The sequence below is a fragment of the Nuphar pumila genome, chromosome 2 (assembly GCF_984573655.1).
Source record: "Nuphar pumila chromosome 2, dmNupPumi1.hap1.1, whole genome shotgun sequence".
NCBI classification, from domain to species: domain Eukaryota; kingdom Viridiplantae; phylum Streptophyta; class Magnoliopsida; order Nymphaeales; family Nymphaeaceae; genus Nuphar; species Nuphar pumila.
Window position 1 is genome coordinate 24,802,490 of NC_143250.1, and position 23,085 is coordinate 24,825,574.

The 23,085-nt window shown below is 35.3% G+C and overlaps 1 protein-coding gene across 3 annotated transcripts in view; it reads right to left on the reverse strand.

The window, feature by feature from the left end:
• Positions 1–20,290: 20,290 nt before the first annotated feature.
• Positions 20,291–23,085, reverse strand: part of CNX5 (co-factor for nitrate, reductase and xanthine dehydrogenase 5) — a 131,792-nt gene continuing 128,997 nt past the window's right edge. For all 3 annotated transcript variants that reach the window (XM_089997440.1, XM_089997437.1, XM_089997438.1), the window contains one exon: positions 20,291–21,061. In XM_089997440.1, coding sequence (XP_089853566.1) covers positions 20,672–21,061 — 390 coding nt within the window. In that variant the 3' untranslated portion in view covers positions 20,291–20,671. The remainder of the gene's footprint in view (positions 21,062–23,085) is intronic.

Sequence of the window (23,085 nt, forward strand, 5' to 3'; positions counted from 1 at the left end):
ATATCATCTTCGGTTAGGAAGAAATTGCTCCGACAAGATGACTCAGGGTTTAGACAATACCTAACGGTTCCACAGAAATAAGTTTTGGTTTCGATTTAAAGCAAAATAGTAAATGATCGTGAAAAATTCTAAAAATTTTACAGAATAAACTAGACATACTGAAGAGCACGCTTCTTTTTACAAATATGAAATACGATCTCCGGTTAGGGAGATACGACCCCAAAAATATGCTCGTGATTCTGCACAACTTTTAATAATGCAGAAATTAGGTTTCGGTTCTTGAATTTATAAATAGAGTCACAAAACTCAAAAAAATCTAATTTTTTACTAAAAATTGTAGACATATGCATGATTCTACTATAAAAAATTTAGATTTAAAAAATAAATATAAACTAATAAAATAACATCATTAACAGGCGGCCATAATTAAAGATGGTGAAACTAAAACCCCAGAACAAAAGAAATCTAAGCAAGCATGCTAAAAACTATAAAATGTGCATATAAGGCTATGAATCATGATTAAATGCATGAATAACTTAAAATAAACATGAACATGATGAAATAAAAATAAAAGCACAGGGAAGCATGATCAAGAATTTGATTTAGCTATTAAAATAGGGATTCGATCCATAGAGGGGTTAAATCTCAATCTTTTTTTAGGCATTAACGAAATAAACAAAATATAAACATTGTTAATGGATCAAAAACGTGTAAAGGGCATTAAACACTCAGCTGATCATGTTCTTGAAGCTCTCACATGATTTCTTGAATGGAAAAAGAAAGAGAAAAGGCATGCATAGGGGGCGATAATGGTGGATTAAAAAAAAATACATAAAAAATCATAAAAGAGGAAGAAGAGGATGCTCACCTTGGGATTAATGGAGGCTGCTGGACTTGAGGAGCTTGAGGGAAAGGAAGAGCTAGAGAGAGAGAGAGAGAGAGAGAGAGAGAGAGAGAGAGAGAGAGAGAGAGAGAGAGAGAGACGTTCCCCTTAGAGGTAGGTATTTATAGAAAAAAATTGGCTTTGATTTAGAGAGTTCCGATATAGTCGGAACTCTCTTAATTAAAAGAGATAAACAATAGAAGGGGGGAGGGGGGGGGGGGGGATTTCTCTTGGGGAATTCTAACCTGAAAAGACTCTAACTAATTAGACTTAATTGACTCCTAAATAAATTCAGAAAATTCCCAAATGTGGCGCCACCTATGTGGGCCCATATTTGGTTTTTAAAGCCATAAATAAAAGTTAAAAACAAGGCTAAAATACTAAAACAAAAATGGAGTTTTTAAATCAATTAAATTTTGACTTTTCAAACTTTAACTTAATTAAAACACTAACTAAACCTAAATAGACTTAAATACCCTCAAATATGGTGCCACCTAATGTGGGCCCCATTTGGTTTTCAAAAATGATTTTAAAAGGGTGAAAATAAAGGGGTTAAAAACAAGATTTTCAAAAAGCTTTAAAATACACCTAGATCCTCTAAAATTTTTGTATTTTTGAAATAGATAAAACATGGAAATAAAATGAATTTGAATAAAGGTGAAAAAATTAGGGTTTGGTGCCCCGCCCTGTAGGGTGGGCCCCACTTGAAGAAAATTGGTAAAAAATGGAAATTGATTTAAAAATCAAGTTTAAAACGAATCCAGATCATTTTTCTAAAGAAATGCTTTTGAAATGAGGGGATATAAAGCCTTGGGGGTTGGTCAAATGGAAAAAATTGATTTTAAAACCTAGGTTTTTGAAATTGATTTCGAAAGAAAGGTTTTAAAATCGAGTCTGAATTTGATATTTTGAAAACAAGAGTGCTGGATCTTGAAAATGATATGCAATGTCATGAAATGCAATTAAATGACATAAAATGACATGCAATAACTACAAAATGCAAACTCTGGATGACGAATTTGAAGTCCCAGACTCCTGGTAGAGGCAAAGAATTGGAAATTCCTGTCTGAGGGCGAAAATTAAGTATTGGATATCAGATCTGCTATTAGATACGATCCAAATATGAATTGGATCTCAGATATAGCTAAAATTTTTGAAAAGGAATTGTTTTGAGCCTAGATTGTCCATTGTACCAGCTTAGAGAATGATAAAATTGATATTTTGAATGAAATGACCTGAGAAATGATTTTGCCCCTGCAGGACAAAGAGTGACACTGGAAAATGAGGTTTGAACTGGTTTAAATTGAATTGAACTAGATTCTGGGGTTTCTAAACCCAGATGAACTAAAAGGGCACTGACTCAACTATGCTCCTAGACTGGATGATCGAGAGATAACGTCATTCTTAAAAAAATGGTGAGAAATACACACTGGAATGAAGTGGGTAACAAGAATGTACTTGGTTTGAGCTAAAATGAAGGTCGATTATACTAATATGAAGTAAATTTGCAGCTCAAACACTAGTTGGGCTGACTGGGGTTAGCTCAATTTCAGCTGAAATGAGCCGAAGTGAGCTAAAATGGACTCCAAGACTGTGGGAATGGAATCTGAACTGGAATTGGATCACTTGAACTCCTGATGAGCTCAAGTTAGGCTCAAAGGAACAAGATTAACTGGAATTGACTGATGCAGAGATAATTGGCTAGAATTCAAGCTAGAATTGAGCTCATTCCTCAAGAAATAGATCGATTTTAGCTTAAATGGTCAGAAATGAACATGATTAGTAAGTATATAAATAACTATAAATTTAGGTACAATGAAGGAATAAATACCTCCAATAACACTAATATATCGAGAAAGTCTTTTCTTTCGCTCCTCGTGCTACTCAAACTTGTATACAGGCGTGCAAGTGCGGTTGATCCTTATGTGTATTGATCGATGTGATCTAGGTCTTCCAATAGTTCGATGTACGATGCATAGACCGACTTCCTACCAATGTCGATGAATAAATATGAGCCAAAGAAGTATAGCAAGAATGCTCTCACCATCTTATCCACCATACTACTGTCCTTCCCTCCAACACATTGTAGTTTTGCCTTCATCCTCCTTGCCTTACTGAGATCATAGTAGCTCCTAAGCCACAAAAACTTGATCTTATTACCTTTGAATGCATCATCATTTGCTTGCAAATAAATATCACACAAGTGCCTGAAATTTTTTCACCGTTGTCCACTAACTGGCTCCCATGGCATTTTAGTTTGGTGATTCGTGCCACGTCCTTCAACGTGATGGTCATCTTAAAATCTCCAAACTGAAATATGTTGGTTGCCAGATTTCAAAACTACACAACAACCTTTAAGATAGGGTGACTGATGTTCCATGGTGTGATCTCCAAAAATTTATGAAAAATCTGAAAGTGCAGTAGGATCGAGGCAACGAGCACTAGAGGGGGGGTGAATAGTGCTTTTAAAAATTGTCTGCGGAATTTTGACGGATTTTGCAATTTGCAAAGCAATCACACAAAGAACACAATAATTTATCCTGGTTCGGTCTTTCCCGACCTACATCCAGTCCCCAAGCAAAACCCGCTTGAGATTTCCACTATCAACCTTGTGTAACTATAAAATCATATAAACCAAATTTGGTCCCACTTTCAGTAACAAACTTACTGAAAGAAAACAACTCCTTTAAACCAAGGAGTCCTTCCTTTTACAGAAAATTGAAACAAGTAACAACTTACAATACAACCTATGAGCCCTTCTTATGAATGCAAATGAGATACAATTGGCTTTTGAGGTTGTTGAAATACTCTACTCACATATTCACTATCTCTCAAAGGAATTTGAGTGAAAAACTGAAGTGAAAAATATCACGTGAGTGAGAAAATAAATATGAGTGAAAAGCAAAGAGTAATTGATTCAAATTGATTGAATTACAATGCTTTTGAGTGTAGAATGCACTCATATTTGTAGTTGAAACATTTTATACGTTGAGGGTATGAAAGAGTGTCAAAACAGTCCATTTTGAACGATCAAAACGTTTGAAAAATGAAAAGACATGCCTTTTCAAAGTTTCAAAAAAAAAACGACAAAATTAGTCGACTAGAACAATAGTTAGTCGACTAATAATTAGCTATTAGTAGACTGACAGTTATCGTCGGTCGACTGATCTGTTAATCGAGCCGTTTGAAAATCTAAACTTTTGAAACTTGGTCGACTAGAGAAAAAATTAGTCGACTGATAATATCATCAGTAGACTGAAAAACCTTTCAGTCGACTGCTGTTAAACACAAGTTCTGTCCGGTCGACTGATAAAAGCATTAGTCGACTGCCGCTAAATTTCCAGAAAACACATGTTCTGTCCAGTTGACTGATAAAGTCATTAGTCGACTGCTGCTAAAATCTCCAGAAAACAGACATTCTGTCTGGTCGACTAATAAAACCTTCGGTCGACTAATTTTGATAAAAATGACATTTTGTTTAGAAAATTTGGCGCGAAAGGGTTAGTCGACTGGTGAGTCTATTGGTCGACTAATAAACATGAAAATTTAAGAAAAGAGTTTTCTAAAAAGATTTTCATGAAGAGTTCTTTTAGAAAAGTTTTTGTAAAGACTTTTTAGCTAAAATGCAACCAAAATATGCACTCTAAGTAAGGCTCTTACAAGAATCTAAGACTTTTAATGAATTTTACATTTGCACACTAGTCTTCAAAAGATTCTTCATTGAATTATTCAATGCTTGTCATATTTCTTCATTGCCTTAGCTGAAATGCAGTTGATTCACTTGCTCATCATCAAAACCTTGTACTTGAAGTATCATGTATGACTTCATTGTCGTAACAAATTCATTTGATCCAACAACTCCTTTGCTTCCTCCATTAGTGTTAAAAACCATTGGTATGCTTGGTTACAATAGAACCGATGCATGCAAAATATTGGCTTTTCTAAATCAATTGGCTAAGAATCCTATAATCCAAATTAATTTTATTGAAATCAGTCAATTTTAATGAATTTCAATGATTGAATATATATATATATAGTAACACGTTTAATTTCAATTTCAATTTCAATTGCATTCATGGATAGTAATAATATATATCCCAATTTTATCAATGAAATCAATTAACTTTAATGAATTTTTGCATGTTTCACATATACATTACAAACTAATCAATTGCATTCATATATAGTGGCAACATTAAACTAATCAATGATCGAATGTATATATGTATAGTAGCAATTTCAATTTTAACTTCAATCGCATTCATGGATAGTAGCAACATTAAACTAATCAATGATTGAATGTATATATGTATAGTAGCAATTTCAATTGATGGATAGTAGCAACATATATATATATGTTCTAATTTAATCAATTTCAATAAATTCTATATATTTCTCACATACATGACAAACTAAATTGTATTATGGATAGTAGCAACATTAAACTAATCAATTATTGAATGCATTTTTGTATAATAGCAATTTCAATTTTAATTGCATTCATGGATAGTAGCAATACCTGTCCACGTGCATCAGACATTTTTCACTGCAGTGACTTCTTTGTTGGAGCTTGCACTTTCACCTCCGCATAGAGAGCAACATCGAACTCATGAATGGTGTTTGCATCTGATCCAACCACATGACCCTCACATATACTTCTTGAGGAGGGTCAACATTAACCTCATCCCCTTAGTCAGGTACCTCCGCCGCCCTCTCACCATTGCCACTACAGGTGGCCGCATCTCCAACTTCCTTTATCTAGGCATTGAGGTTATTAACAACCTCAGTGTCGACCAATAGATCATCCTCCCCCTCCTTAGATGCTTTCGGGATGGAAGACAAGATTGTGCCTATAAACTGTTCAACTTTTTATGTACATTTTGCCTTAGATATGGGCCACTTTGAAATTTGTAGTTGTTCACTGTACGACAATTCAGGTTTTTCTTTCAACTCACTGTTTGGGTGCAACTGTATGTGATTATCAGGGTGCATTGTTTGTGAAAAATGTCAGACATCAACATTTTTGCCTTTGGATGTGACTCTTTCTCTCTACCCACTTCTGCACACTAAGTCGTGCTTTCAAATTACAAGGATGACCCAGTTCACAGTTCTTCATTGGCTTTTATTGTTGTGCTGCAATAGTAGAAGATGATATGGGTGTGGACCCCTTCATTGTCTTTTTCTTATTGACCATATTGTATTAATAAATAGATTCAAATTTTTCTATGATAACAAGATAGAGAATATTGAATAAGCATTGCAAAACCAAACAATATTTGCATTTCAAAAAACATTTAAAAAAAGGAAACATTGTGTTTACCAAAAATATTGAAAAAACATTTCATTTCAAAAAATAAAAATAAAAACAAAAAGGAAACGCGGTTTGGTTTAGCCGTTAAACAAAAGGGAATAGTGCTTGATTCAGCTATTAAAAAAGGGAACACTGTGCTTACCAAAAAAATACGTCATCGATGGTTCAACAGTGATGAAGTTTCTCCTATGAATAGTTGCTGAAAATAGTTGTCAAAAATAGTTGACGGAAGGGAAGCAGATAGGTGACAAAAGACAAAAAAATCCCTAGATTATGCGAAAATAATCAGGTTGGGGACCACAACAGGTTTATATATGATTCAAAAAAATATTTCACAAAAATAAGAAACATCGCATATTTGTCATAATTATGCAAATATTTAAGTATGATATTTATGATATAAGGTGATTCACAAATTACTTTATGCGAGATTGTGTAGTATATATGATTAAGTAAGATATTTGCGAATTTAGTGGTAAGTGGTAAGTGGAGTTTTGCAGATAAATTTATACAATTTTTGGAAGTACATGCAAAAAGGTAGGATATTTGTAAATTTAGTGGTAAGTGGAGTTTCACAGATAAATTTATGCGAGCTCAGGAAGTATATGTGAAACAATAGGTGAAAATTTAGTGGTAAGTGAAGTTTCACACATAAATTTATGCAATTTTGTGAAAGATATGTGAAAGCATAGGATATTTGCAATTTTGGTGGTTTCAGCTTCACCAAAAATTCACAAATAAATTTATGTGAGTTCATAAAGTCCGCATAAAAAACCTCTGATTATGGATTTAAGTGAGAGTTGGACCTAACCGATGGGTGGTACAATTTTATCGCAATAAGGCCTCAATTTTCAGTTATGAAGTTTAAAAAGATCCTAACGATGTCAAATATTTATGATTTTGGACATCAAGAAAATATAAAAAATTATAGGGTTTTTAGGAAAATCGGGTCAAATTATTTGAATAGTACGATCATTTTCCATAAAAACAATGTCTTATTAGCTTAGTTTGGAAAGGTTTTTCCTTACTTTCACTATCTAGCATTTTTCTTCACAATAACAAACATTTTTCTTCACAATAGAAATATGATTAGAGAATGCCTCCCTGCCAAATACTCGGAGGTAAGTATTAGCCTAAATGTACTTCTCTTTCCTTTCCTATTTTTTTGGTGCTTTTATGCCTTTTTGTGTTTTTCTCTCTAGGTGCACCTCTCTTTCTTTTCTCTTTAGAATGATTGTATTGTTCTTGCAAAATGGTGTGCTTCTTGAAATACCTTGCAATTTGAGAAAATCCCCTGTATATCCAAATTTATTGATTCTCAAATTTTTAGGACATTTTTTTCCTTCACACATGCAAACCTATCGAGGTGACGTGATACACAGGTATGTTGTAGGAACTTCATAACGCTTTAATAAAAAAGAGATTTTGCGAACATCCACAAATATAGTATGATCTTTGCAAATACAGTACAAACTTTGTGAATATAACCTACAAATCTCCTTTAAGTAAATACTCCTCGAGGATATTTGCAAATGGTTGCTGACATTTGCAAATACCAGTTGTGAATGTCCCCAACTTTTGCACTATGATGAGACCTCTGCAAATACAGTACAACATTCACAAGTTATATTTTTGAATGTCAGCAGACATTTAAGGGTCTCATCAAGGAGTATTTACTTAACGGAGGTTCACAAGTTATATTTGGGAAGGTCATACTGTATTTTTGGAGGTCTCAGCAGAGTGTGAAAGTTGGGGACATTCACAACTAGTATTTGCAAATGTCATCTGGTGTGAGTTTTATGAAATAGATTTTTAAAGATATATTTTTGATAAAAATATTTTGTGAAATCCAGACACCAAATAATAAAAATCAGCTCACACTAGGGTGAGATCCAGGTTAAACTCAGGGAAGAGGAGAATAAATTTTGTATTCCACAGAATGACAAGCTTTATTGCCTTTAAAAATAAATAAGTAAAAGTAACTAGCTATTACAATGAATTACCCTCTTGCAGAGGGCTCAAAAAGAATAATAAATGACCTTATTACAAACCCAAATTTAAAAAATTAAATAAATGACCTTAATCTAAAAGAAAGGAAAAGGGTCTTCAATTGCTTGAGCTTTAGTCCCTTTGATCTTCACAGCTTCCCTTTTGAACCTTCAGAATGCTACTGGTATTTTATTCCTATTTAAATGTCTTGTATTCGTGAGGGCTCTTTTGAGTGGTCTTCAGGAGACCTTTTAGGGACATCTAAAGGCTCTTCAGAGGCACTTTTGAGGGCCTATTGCACGCACAATTGCTTCTCTACAAAACAAAAAGATAAAACAAGCAGAACAAGGCAAAGAAACTATACCGAAAAATAAAGGTTAGTCACTTAAAAACAAGAAGTTAACTAGCTACTCTAACAAACTTGAACAAACCTGTAACAAATAACTAACTGAATAACAAACTCAATAACAAACTATGAACTAACTATGAAACAAACTAACTACTTTGAAACAAATAAAAAAACAACTAATTAATCTTGAAACAATAAAGAAAGCAACTAAATTAAAACAAGAAAAATGTGAACTTAACTAACTATGTTAAAACAAGAAAGAACTAATTAATTTAAAATAACAAAGACATGAACTTCTCTTAACTAAACTAAAACTTAATGAAATCTAATTGAATACGAACTAAAACAACTTTTAACCAACCAGATTCAAGAAACCGTGATCAAAACTAAAAATCTAATAATTAACTAAAACCTAACTAATCATTAAATACTTTTAAAGTAACTTCTAAATAATTAAATCTTGAAACACATTGATCCAAAAACAAACTAAACAAAAGATATGGAATAAATAAATCTAATCTAATGTATTAAACTAGCTTAACAAGTAACAAATGCCAGAAAGGACAAAAAGAATAACTAATGGAAAGAAAATACTAACCATGAACTAGACTATACCAATTTAATAAATAACTAATTAAAGAATGACAAGAAAACCAAAATTAAAATATGACTGACCATAACAAAAAAAATTGACCTAAGAACTGCTTTTGTTCTAAACACTAAGTGAATGCAAACATAATTTTAACTACACCTTACACGTGGAAAAAGAAAAAATGATTCGAGTTATTCAGGCACCTAGTTTTTGGATAGCTCCAAACCGTGGATCAGTTGATTGCAGTTATGGTCTGGTCAGATCAGATTCATGCTAACTCTGAGATACGTGGTCTAGTCTGTCCAGATCAATGTGATTTCTCATGAATTCGGTCAACCTACATCAGTCGACTGATCAGATCGCTAAAAAAAAATCAAATGCTTAGATCCGGGTTAATCTGATCATACGATCAGCTTAACCGATCTAAAGTTGTGCCATGTAATGGCCTGACGTGAGAAAGGTATTTCCTGTTTTCCATGAACTAAACAAAAAAACTAAAGTCTATGCATAAACAGGTTAAAACACTAACTAAATTCTATTCTAACGACAAGAACGACCGAACTTAATAAAACTAAAAAAAATTTAACTAACAACAATGAATAATCGAATGGATGCAATGACTATCTAATCTAATATGCAAAGAATAAACAAGAATCAGATTATTCTAGATGCTATGCACATGCCAAGAATAAAAGATGATGTATGTGATGAGAAAATAAATTTTTAATGCATGCAATGAAACAAATCAAATTTAATCTAATCTAATTACGAAAATCAATAGAGAGACGGGGGAGAAGAGTCAAACCTTGTGATTCACCTTCGATGGAGGGGTTGAGAAGAAGAAGTGATCTTTCCTCCGAGTTGCACGTGCCTCCAACGATGGAGACAAAAAGAACCAACGCCAAAAGGGATTAGAAGCGAGAAGAAAAAGAGGGAGAAAGAGGAAGAGTAAAGGGAGAACCGGTGGGGAACAAAAATGAGGAAGAAGAAAGGAGGAAGAGGGAGAGGCGGCTGGCGTAGAATCCAAGGGGAAATACGTCTCTCTCTGCTAAAAAGTTGGTTTTTCTACTAATTATATAGGTTAAAACACAATTTTCTAAAAACTCCATTAAATTTTCAAGAATTTCAAATAAGCACCTCTAAAAAAATGTGTTTAATAAAAAAGCAATTCTAAACAAAGTAAAATATTAGTTGGAATTCCTAAACTAATTAAACTACAATTGAAAAAGTCCTAAACTACTCAAAACACTGGAAAATGCAGGGAAGACTTGGAAATTGGCGATTTTAACTTTATTTTGATTTTAAAGCAGTTTCTCAAAAATATTGACAAAAATGGGTTTTTAATGTAATTTTTTGATGGATCATGCATAAAAGTATATGTATAGAATGCAGAATTTATGCATGATCAAATTCCCTCATGCTTATCATTTGCTAGTCCTCGAGCAAACTGACCCTGAATAAAACAAAAGCAAACTAACAAAGCAAAAACCTAACTCATTTTTGTAAGAATCATAATTGCATTTAACATATGCCACAAGCCCTTTAAACCCTTGGGTTACCCCAGTGGACGAGTAAGGTCTCTTGAGGGTTTGCAGTGATGCTACCCACAAACATCTTTGTCATGTATACATAAAGATTCCAACTTCACGAAGTATTAGGCAATTAAGGATTTTATTTAAACAAATATTTCATGCCATGACACTCTCAAAACATATTTAGAGTCTTTACATGCCACCACAGAGTAAAACAATTCGAGTTATTCAGGCACTCAGTTTTTTGATAGCTCCAAACCGTGGATCGATTGATTGCAGTGATGGTCAGGGCAGATCAGATTCACGCCAACTCTGAGATACGTGATCTGGTCATTCCAGATCAATGTGATTTCTCATGAATCTGGTCAACCTACTTCAGCCGACTGATCGAATCTCTAAAAAAAAATATTGAATGCTTAGATCCGGGTCAATTTGATCATACGATCAGCTTAATTGATCCAAAGTTGTGTCGTGTAATGGCCTGACGTGAGAAAGGTATTTCCTATTTTCCATGAACTAAATGAAAAAACCAAAGTCTATGCATAAACGAGCTAAAACACTAACTAAATTCTATTCTAACAACAAGAACAACCGAAGTTAATAAAACTAAAAAAAAATTAACAACTAACAACAATGAATAATCGAATGGATGCAATGACTATCTAATCTAATATGCTGAAAATAAACAAGAATCAGATTATTCTAGATGCTATGCACATGCCGAGAATAAAAGATGATGTATGCAATAAGAAAATAAAATTTTAATGCATGCGATGAAACAAATCAAATTTAATCTAAGCCAATGAGAACGTGATTTCAGTCGAAGCCATGACAAAGTTAGGTTTGAGTTGTAAGACTCATCCCCTTCCATATCAGATGTCTTCGCTCCAAAAGAGCATCGATGTTCATGTCGACTAACAATGCTTGGTCAAGTTTTCTATTGGAAATACCTACTTCGATCAAGTCTGGTGCGATGTACTCCCTATGGATGCAAGCCATCTTATTCTCGAAAGACCTTGGCAATATGACCGAAATGTCATACATCATGGTAAGTCCAATGTCTATTCCTTCACTTTTGAGGGTAGAAAGATCAAGTTGCTTCCTTCAAAAGATTTGCCTCCTTTGTCTTCCACTTCATCATCCGTGGTCCAATCCACCATTCCTGTTATGGCTCCTCCATCGTCTTCTTACATCCCCATTTCTCCTCATGAGTCCCTTAAGATCGCTTCATCTCAAATCAAGGGACCCAGTGTGTTCATCATCAGGCATGAACCTCAGGATTTATTGAAATCTTATTATGTCGCAAAGGATTCCCTAGTAGATCCTTCTCCCGAAGTTGGTAGTGATCTTATCATTGAAGTTAATGAGGAAATCGTGAAGGAGTCATCACCTGTATTTGAGGATGTTCCTATCAGTGCAGTCATTCCTGATCCAATTTTTGAACAGATGAATAAAGAACCCATCCTTGTTCGAGAGACTGAAGAATTGTTCGACCTTTCTTCACTTTCTGACATAGAAGATCATGAAGAGTTGTCCCACATCATTTCTGATAACCCTTTATTCATGGAGAATCCTGAAGGTTGTCCAAGCTGGTTCGGAGACAACTTCATCTTTGATAATCGCTTTATGGTGATGCTAATAAAGACATCAAAGATACAAAAGTGTTTGCGTGTGAGAATGTCATTGATGACTTCACACTTGTCATTAATAATCCCATTTTTTAGGCTAATGTCGAAATTGAAAGGCTTAATCCAAGCCTTAGTGAGTCTGTGGACATCCTTGTCAATGAACCCAACATTTTTAAAAACTCTAGTAGTGAACCCATGGATGTTACGGTTTACCCCAGTGTTGCGTCTGACATGATTGTCGACATTGTTCCGACAAGTCACATTAGTATATCCATTGTCGAGTCAACTATCAAAAAGGTGGATTTTAGTGATGAGAATCAACAAGACATGTGTGTCAATGAGCACTTAGATATTAAAACTCTTTCTGTGGAGTTGAATTTAGAGTCTCATTTTAGTCGTGATGCAATAGGTCTAGTTGGCATTAAAGCCCCAAATCTTGTTTATGATCATCAGGGTTTAGTAGATAATATTGATTTTGTCTCTTTGACAAATCCCGATAGTAAATTTGGTCTATTGTTACATTGTATTTCTTGTGACTTATCTTGTGATTATCAAAATCTTAGTGAAAATTTTGAAATATTAAAAAGCATGATAAATAAGCAAATTTTATCTGTGGTTGACCCAAATTTTTTATTATCTGCAGCATATTGATGCAAGGTAAGATTATTAAATATAATGTCTTAGATGCTTTTGAGATTCAATTCCATTATTCTACTTTGAATTTGTCCGAATTGTATTTTATAGAGCATATTGCATTACATTGCATCACATATTCTTGTCATTCTTATATAGAAATTTCTGTCTTGTTTAGTTCTCTTTTATTTACCTTGAACAGATTCTGTGCTGATTATATTTTGAATGTGTGTAGGGATTATAGAGTGGCATTTTAGCAGAAACAGGCTTCGAGGATGAAACCTTTCGACCCAGGAGAGAATGATGCAGAGCATTCTAAAGATCTGAGCTTTGAAGATGAATTGGATCCAAATCCAATTCCCAAGATCCAATCCAGGATGCGATCCAGGGCAAATCCAATCGTGCAGGACTATCAGGGTTCAATTGGATCTATGCCAACTTAGACCCATTTTGATTATTGTGCTACAATATCTAAGATATTTTGCATCTTTCTTAGAGATTGTATTTTTATTATTCGATTCCATTTTGGCATGTGAGGAATCACATTAAATATATTTTTATTTATATTTTTTTTAGGAGCCGGATTCTACAGATCTGGATAGTTCTGGTACCCTGTAGGATCTTTTTATGGTAATAGAGGGTGTATAGGGAATGCAGGTAGTTTTTATTTTTTTGTATTTGTATTTTCTAATGCGTTTTGTGTAGGATCCACTTCACTACCTGTTTTGGATCTAGATCAAGATCTGTTTCCAAAGGGGGTCCTAGTTGGCGCCATTTTGGTGTGGATCATCTTGGACCTCATTCAAATTTCAACCTTGACTGGTCCAAGTCAAATATGGATGTTGATCCTTTTAATGCCCATGGCCAAAAATAGTCAAGTCAGTATCTTTTTTTGGAGCATGGCCTGGGAAGGCCATTTGACTCTTTAATGTGGTTCTTCCCCATGCTCCAGAACCTTTATGATGAGGAAGTCGACCAAGGGAGAGAAGGAGCTTCTTAATTTTCATTTTTGGTGTGTGGCTGGTTCAAAAGAGAAAGAAAATTCTGTTTTGGTGGCTGGTTTTGAGAAAAAAAGACTCATTTGGTGAAGGTGGAACTGAAAGTCATTTTTTTGGTGTGAAGGTGATCTTGTCAAAATCGACCTTGCGAGTTGATGTAAATGTTCGTGGTTCAAGTTGGTGGCTAATTCAAGTGGTTGTTCGTGAATCGTCATTTCGGTGTCGGCTGCCTAACAGCGACATCCATTGCCTTCTTCATCCGGATATCATATTCCCGAGTTCATTTGTTCTTACATTGGCGTTATTTTATCATTTGTGTTTTTTGTTGTTTCTATCAAAGTATATTGCTTGTGAGTTGTAATAGGTTATGTGGGGTTTTTTGGTTGAATGAATAGAAGTCTTTCACGTTACGAAGTGGTGTTGCTGCTCACAAGAAATATCTTGTTTTATCTTTGATATTACATAACTCAGTTTTCTGTCAAAACTAGATTCCCGAATCCTGAGTTGTCTGGGATGACTCTAAAGAATCACCTGTATCAACCTTGATACTGGTCAGATTCTTATGTTATTTAACTTCCCGGAAAGATAAAACATTTTTCTACAACTTTGTAGTTGAGGCCATTTCATGAATAGGCTGTCTGAGTCCCTGAAAAGTGTTGTCAAAGTCTCAAACTGACAAGACTCCACTGTCACTAGTTTGGTTCAGAACACTCTTAGTGGTGTTTGGTATTTTTTTGTTATCTAGATATTCCCTACATGAAAATTCATTTTGTTTAATTATGTGGAAAGCTAGAACCTAGATCTACAATTTTCATGTTTTGAGTTTTAATTGAATCTTCGTTTAAGTACCTCAAAAATATCAATCTTTGCTGCTATCAAACAATGAAAAATTTAGTTCTTTATTAATAGCTCATATCATTTTCCAGAATTCAAAAATTCGTAGAGCCTTATAAAAAAACTTAAAAAATTCTGAATTTTAGTTCGTTGAAAAGGTCTAGATCTGACCTTCGATTTTTCAGTTGAGAGTTTTCACAAACTCTACTGTTTGCAGGGTCAAAAACCCCATCGAACAGATTGTCCGCAGAATCCGGAAGTCTGTCATAACCTTGTTTGTCAGTCCCAGATTTGAGTCCGTAGAATAGACACTGCTGATTCGAATCCAGTGATTTTGGGTTTGTTGGAAAGCTATGCGAGTCGTGCACAACTTTTATTTAGACTGCATCTGTCGAAACAGTGTGCATGGGTCCCAAAATTCCATTTTCTCAGAGTTCTATTCAAACTCATTATCATATAAGCTTTTGTGCGTGTTAAGATCCATTTGGATCTTGGATCGTGGATTGGTGCGTATCGAGTTCACATCGTGTTATTGCATCAATTACAAAAATCAATAAAGAGATAGGGGAGAAGAGGTAAACCTCGTGATTCACATCCGATGGAGGGGTTGAGAAGAAGAAGTAATCTTTCCTCTGAGTTGCATGTACCTCCGACGCTAGGGACAAGAAAAACTGGTGCCAGAAGGGATTAGAAGCGAGAAGAACAAGAAGGAGAAAGAGGAAGAGTAAAAGGGAGAACTGGTTGGAAACGAAAAGGAGGGGGAAGAGGGAGAGGAGACTGGCCTGGAATCCAAGGGAAAAGACACTCCTCTCTACTAAAAAGTTGGTTTTTATACTAATTAATTAGGTCAAAACACAAATTTTTAAAAACTCCATTAAATTTTCAAGAATTTTAAATAAGCACCTCTAAAAAAATGTGTTTCATAAAAACACAATTCTAAACAAAGTAAAACATTAGTTGGAATTTCTAAACTAATTAAACTACAATTGAAAAAGTCTTAAACTACTAAAAACACTGAAAAACGCAGAGAAGACTTGGAAATTGGTGATTTTAACTTTATTTTGATTTTAAAGTAGTTTCTCAAAAATGTTGACAAGAATGGATTTTTAATGCAATTTTTTGAAGGATCATGCATAAAAATATATGTATAAAATGCAGAATTTATGCATGATCATCATCAGACATTTGTGGATTTTCTCGAGGAGTATTTACATAAAGGAGGTTTGCAAGTTATATTCGCAAATTTCGTATTGTATTTGTGAAGATCATATTGTATTTGAGAATGTCTCATCTGAATGCTAAAGTTAGAGAGATTCACAACTGTTATTTGCGAATGTCAACAGACATTTGCAAATCTCCCTGAGGAGCTTACTTAAAAGAGGTTCGTAGGTTATATTTGCAAAGTTTATAATGTATTTATGTTGTACTATATTTGTTGAGGTTTCATGAGAGTGCAAAGGTCGAGAACATTCACACTAGTATTTGTGAATGTCGGCAAACATTTGTGGATCTCCTCAAGGAGTATTTATTTAAAGAAGTTTTACAAGTTATATTCGCAAAGTTTGTACTATATTTGCTAAGGTTGTATTGTATTTGTGGATGTTTGCAAAATCTCCTTTTTATTTAAGGGTTGCGAACTTCCTATAGCGTACCTATATATTGTGCAAACCTCGACAAGTTCGAATATGCGAAGGGCAAAAATATCCTAAAAATTCAAAATCAGCAATTTAGGATAGGTGGGGGGTTTTGTCAGATTTCTAGGTATTTCAAAAAGTGCACCATTTTGCAAGGACAATACGATTATTTTCCATATTTTTATGCTTTTTGTGTTTCTCTTCTTCTTTCAATTCATTTTTTCTTTATTCCTCGCCACTTTTTTTTATTTGCTAAGCTTATAAGATTTCGTAGCTTTTTTTTCTTGAATAATTATTTTAATGGGTTTAAATAAAAGGTTATTGGTTTATTTACATGTAACATCTTAAGTAAATGGATTTACTTAACAAAAAATGACTATATTGTCCTTGCAATATGGTGTGATTCCCAAAATACCTAACAATTTGACAAAATTCCCCGCATATCCAAAATTTTGATTCCTGGTTTTTTAGAATATTTTTACCCCTCCATAAATATAGCACGACCTTCACAACTCTTACTTGTGAATATCTCTAAAATGTGAGAGGACATTCACAAATATAGTACAACATTCAGAAATCATACTGTACTGCAGGTGTCCTTTTTTTTATAGCACAAGTAGGAGGACATTCACAAATACAATACGACCTTCACAACTCATAGTTTTGAATGTCCCCAAAATATGCAAACCTCATTTCACTAAATACAACTACATTAGCGAACATCCTCCTGTCTGTGCCCCTTCACAACTCATGGTTGTGAGAAGGTCAAGGTCGGTATGCAAATGTGAGAATATTTAGTTAAAAGAGGTTCGCACATTTTGTGGACCTTCGCAAGTCATGGTTGTGTGAAGGACCCCAAAATATGCTAACCTTCTTTTACTAAAATCGCATAAGGGGCACATGAAGGAGGATGCTTGCAAATGTGAGAATATTCACAAATATGAGATTATTTAGTGAAAGGAGGTTCACACATTTTGGGGACATTTGCAACCGTGAATTGCAAAGGGGCACAAAAGGATGCTCTCAAATGTGGGAGTATTTAGTAAAATGAGTTCCCAAAATGTGTGAATTTTCTTTCACTAAATACTCCCACATTTGTGAATATCCCGATCTTTACACACGAATTTTCTCACACATTTGTGAATGTCCTCCTGTTTGTGCCCCTTATGTGAGTTGCGAAGGTCGCCAAAATGTGAGAACCTCCTTTATCTAAATACTCTTACATTTGCGAATGTCCTAGCCTTCACACGCGAATGTCCTCACACATTTGTGAATGTCCTCCTACATGTGCCCTTTATGTGATTTTAGTAAAAGGAGGTTTGCACATTTTGTTAACCTTCACACAACCATGAGTTGCGAAGGGACATAGGCAGGAAGGCGTTTGCAAATATGAGAGCATTTAGTAAAAAGAGGTTCACATATTTTGGGGACATTCACAACCATGAGTTGCAAAGGTCAAATTGTATTTGTGAATGTCCTCCTGCTTGTGCTGTAAAAAAATGACACAAGCAGGAGGACATTTGCAAATACAATACGATTTTTGAATGTCTTCTTGCCTGTATCGCTATTTTTTGAAGTTTTGCACATTTTGGGGACATTCACTAGTATGAGTTGTGAAAGTCTTGCTATATTTGCGGAGAGGTAAAAATGTTTTTAAAAATCGAGAATTGAAATTTTTGGATATGCGGAAGATTTTATCAAATTGCTAGGTATTTCGGAAAGCACACCATATTGCAAGGACAATACTGTCATTTTCTGTTTACTTAAATGACATTTCATGTAAGTCCCAGTTTCCATTGGTGTTTCCTGTGCAGATAAGACTACCAAAACTTTTGGGGAGTTATGGACCGTAGTGAAGCCTTCTTAGAAGACAGGCTGCTGGATATAGATAAACACATCTGGAGCAGTGAAAGGATCCACTTTGCAACTCACAAATAAAAATAAAATCATCATTCAACAGTAGGTTAGTCTTATGCTTGTGGATGTCATCCCAAGTAAATGTGGATGTGATTGCTATTGCGGAACAATCCTTAACAATGTTGGCGCCAACTAGGAGGGAAACGATAGTCCTTTACATGTGTAAGGTAGTAACTATTATGTTTGAAGGAGAACCCTGTGAAATGATGTAATAAACCAGAAAGAGTTGCTATTCCATGGCTCATCACGTAACTGGGATGTTGTCGAGAAATCAGCTGCAAAAAAGGACAGCCAAAGCAACCCCACTGCATTAAGGCTATGTTTGGGAGCCAGTGTCGGAGAGGAGATGAGAGGGGTGAATAGAGGTGAGAAGAAAATGGGTGATGAAGCTGGAGTTGTCAACTACATTGTGATGTAGTTGAAAATGGCCCATCTCCACTCTCAACACCATTCTCATCTCGAAAATAGGGTTTCCCAAACACCTGTAGGGGTAGATGGTATTAATTAAACTCCCATTAAATTCCATTCCCCACCAATCCAGCTCCCAAACCGAGCCTAAAAGAATTTACTGATACAACAATCATGTAAGGAAAGCAACAACTTGTTCAAATTCGCTTGGATTAATAACCAGAAGTGTTAAGGTCTTTGAGCAAACAAACTAGATAAACTCTTAGAATGTGTCAATTGATTGCCAAGCATCCTCATGAAGATTTCATTAAATCCCCGTCTAACCAGAACGTTATCCTGATAAACTCTTAAAAATGTTTGAAGTCATAACTGCCCCAATTCAAACTCTTTATTATGGTCCCCAAGGAAGTATAAAGAGATCTTCGACAGAGGTTGACGTTAACGAGTAATTGGATGCCATCCGTCCTGACCAACAGCCAAAGTTTGTAAAGTAAAATGGTTAGTTCGATACTTGGAGGGCCTTTGCTACAAGCACCAAAACTGGGAGTACTACTGGGAAGCACATTAGAGACCTTAGGAGTTTTATCATTAGAGCCCTGACTAGAGCCAGCTGGGTTCACACCCTGGTAGTGGCTGATGAGAAGCGGGTATTCTATTGGCTTAGCTAAAATCGATCGAACAAATCACATTTGGGCAACATTCAAGTTACAATTAAAAACTTCAGACGTCGTGCATGAAAGAACCACTAGAGAGAGAAATCAAGGGGCAAGTGGCTGAAGGAGGGGAACGCTAAATCCGTTTGTTTCCATAGCCTACCTACGAATATTACTCAACATGATATGCTCCTGTTCACAGATGAGAATAGGAGGCGCTTAGTGGATCAGAACTGCTAAGGAAATCAACTAATTTTCTCAAGAACTTGAAAAAAAAAGAGAACTTTCAAGTTCCTCTGGAAAGAGATGAACGATGTGAAGAAGAGCAGTGTTTAACGCTGATGGCCATGACTGATTTAAACGGCTTATCCGAGTGTATCTGCTAATCTTTTGCCAATAAATGTGGGATGTGAAAGATTTCTTTGCAAGTGTGGGAATTCGTATTCTAGGATTTGCTCCAAGTTCAAGAGAGAAAACAATGATATGTTCGTACATAGCTATTTCTTTGTGGATGGAAAATCAGGAGAGAATTTTAGTAGTGAACAGAGAACGTGCTAACTGATATTATTGGATCTAGCATTGTGAGACTTTTTAACAGATTTGATAAACTCTTTTGGAGTATAATGGAGGAAATTGGGAGCAAAGACTGGGTTACTGATAAGAAAAGAAAAATGTTCCACGCCCTTCAGCCTTACAATGCTAGACCCCAAATCCAACACCAATTCCATAGGCAACAGGAAAAGCTCCTAAAACTTTTGGCTTACAAATGTTTTATCTAAAAAACAGCATATCTTAACCACTTCTGATTATGTTATTGAATAGATTAGCTAGGTGAAGTTTCAAATTGCACACTAATTAAAAAAATTCTATCTTCCACTCTACACCGGATTAAAAACTGTTGAATTGTGTCACCAACATTACGACGTGACTTGTTCCATTTAACTTTTTTTACAAGCATTGTGCAGGTTATATCAACCAGTAACAAATAATACAAGTACTATAGTAATTCCGGTTCTTACCTATATTTTTCCTCAGGCACAAGCTTATTATCATAACTCGAGGATCTGATTCAGTCATTCAAGTGTTCATTAGTTCCTCTCTAAAAAAAAAGGTTTCCATTAGTAATCCTTTTACAATTTGAAGACCAAATTAATACATTGAAGTTCAGCGCGTCACGCTGGAACATGCTAAGTAATTGAAAAGCCAACTTCCATATAGAGGAGGAAAGAAGCCAGACGGCAGAATAACATGAGCTTTCACGCAGTAAACAACCAAAACCCATACTGGAGGTCAAAATTTGATGTTATGTGCTAGTATATGGGAAAATTGGAATCAACAGCATGCGCCCAGGACTCCAATCCCCCAATAATATCCTTTGCAGCAGTGAAGCCCATGCTGTGCAAGTATTCAACTGCTCTTTGAGAGTCGTTGCCTCTTCGGCATATAACATAAAGTGAGGCACTCCCTGGATCAGAACCTTCAGCCTCTTGTAATTTTTCTAAAGTTGCACGGATCATTTCCAATTTAGCATCCAAATCAGCTAAAGGAACGCTTAGAGACCCTGGCAGTGCAGAAATATTGTAGTGATGTGCTGGCCTAACATCCAATAGTAGGTGTGGTTCTCTCTTCATGACATGCTCTTTATACTCCATGCAGCTGACCCTGGCAGTCTCTGGAAGGAGCCTTAGCTTTTGACAGGCCTGCCAGGCACATGAAACCAGCCCTGGTGATGTTTTATGAGCCACATAATTATTCAACAAAGAAAAGCACGAGTAAGTTGTTCAAGATTGTTTTAGAAACTAAGCCAGTGGTATGCTTACTCATATATACCCTGCAAGAGGGTGAAATAAGTGTGAAAGTACATCGCTACTATTTAAACAGTGCAGATAATGGGATCATGATTAATAAAATTCATACATTGGGATGAGTCGGGCCATATTTAGCCTCAGAAAATATCATAGCAGTGCCCATAGGAGCATTTCAGTTGACTTTGGATTGATTTTTTCTTGAATATGTTATAATTTCATGTTCTTAGATGCTTCTCATGTAAAATTCAATGGAACTATGAAGATTAGTAGTATTTTGATTCTCATTACTGAGAACACGTGAAAGAATGATGTTATCAATCCACTGACTTTCATGTACAGCACAGCACAAGAAATAAAGCAAATGACTCGTACATCCATAATATAAAAAAAAAGAAGACAATGAATTACACTAAGGGCTCATTTGTTTCATGCAACTTTCATGGGAAAGTGTTGAGCTGGTAATCCTTTTCCTTTCCTTCCCACCATGAATGAAACAAACATCAAATCATCATGGTGGGAAAGTGCCATGCTGCCACAAGTGGGGCCCCAGTTTTTTCCACCACTTACCACATTTTATGTGCAAATACTTTCATACCTCCCCCTTATGAAAGCTTTCTCATGTGAAGGCTAAGCTGGCAGGATTTTTTAGAAATCTGTGTCCATTCGCATGAAATGAAACAAACGGATCCTAAGTCAACCAAAGAAAAGAGAGAGTTATCCCTCCAACAAATTGGTAACTTCCACGAGTGGGGTTCTAGATTCTTTTGTGATTCCTCTGCCCCTGTTTTCTCATAAAATTCCTGTATCATAAGAAATTAAGTGCAGGCAAAATTGGCCCAAGTATCCCAAGTCATAACAGCTCAAAAAAGGAGCAGTTCGTTCTCTCCATAATATATATATATATATATATATATATATATATATATATATATATATATATATATATATATATATATATTACCCCTAAAATCATGATTGCTTAAAAAAGGAGCCATTTGTTCTCTCCATAGTTTAAAATGAATCAAGTTTTTCTATCTCAAATTGTATCAGCAGGAAGACTTTATTGATACACCCACTGTGAAAAGGATATATGAACAATGTAAAAAGTCACATAGTTATACAAACATATATAATATATATAGGGATAATATTTGCCACCCTCATGAGTTCTGATAGTCTGAAACGAAAGAGAAGCCCTGGACATAAAAAAAGACTGTCAAGAACCTATTAACGACAAATGAATTTGTTGTCATCAGACATCAAGTGTTGTCAGGAGAAATGTCAAGTTTATGAAATGTCGTTAGCCCAAAAGGCAATTTTCCAAAAAGATGGTCGAAAAGTGAACTCCGCCTGTGTATAACTGTTTAGTTATACACTGCCGATCCCAAGCCCGGATAAAGGAGGAGGGTTGCGGTAGGCCTGTGACAGCCAGCATAAAAACTTTGTCATATCCTATGAAAATGAACCAATATGAGAATTTCGTTGGGGCGTTCCCTACTGAGCGACGCGTTGTACTCTCTAGGCCCGGAGGCAGTGATAAATGGGCAAGGGTTGCTAGGTCGTCGCCCAGAAGCGACGCGTCACACCGGCGCCCGGGTGTGGTGTCAAATAGGCAAGGGTTCCCTCACTTTGTTGGACGGGTGGGGGTAAAGAAGTTAGTCCAAGACCATAAAATTAGGTTAGCCACTTGGAACATAGGGTCTTTAACTGGTAAGTTGGTAGAGTTAGTAGATGTTATGTGTAGGAGAAAGATTAATATTTTATGTCTTCAAGAGACCAAATGGGTAGGTGAGAAAGCTAAAGTGATAGAACCTTGGGGATATAAGATTTGGTATACAGGAATAAATAGGAATAGAAATGGAGTAGGGATTGTTATGAGTCGTCAGTTTATAGATAATGTAGTTGAGGTTCGTAGG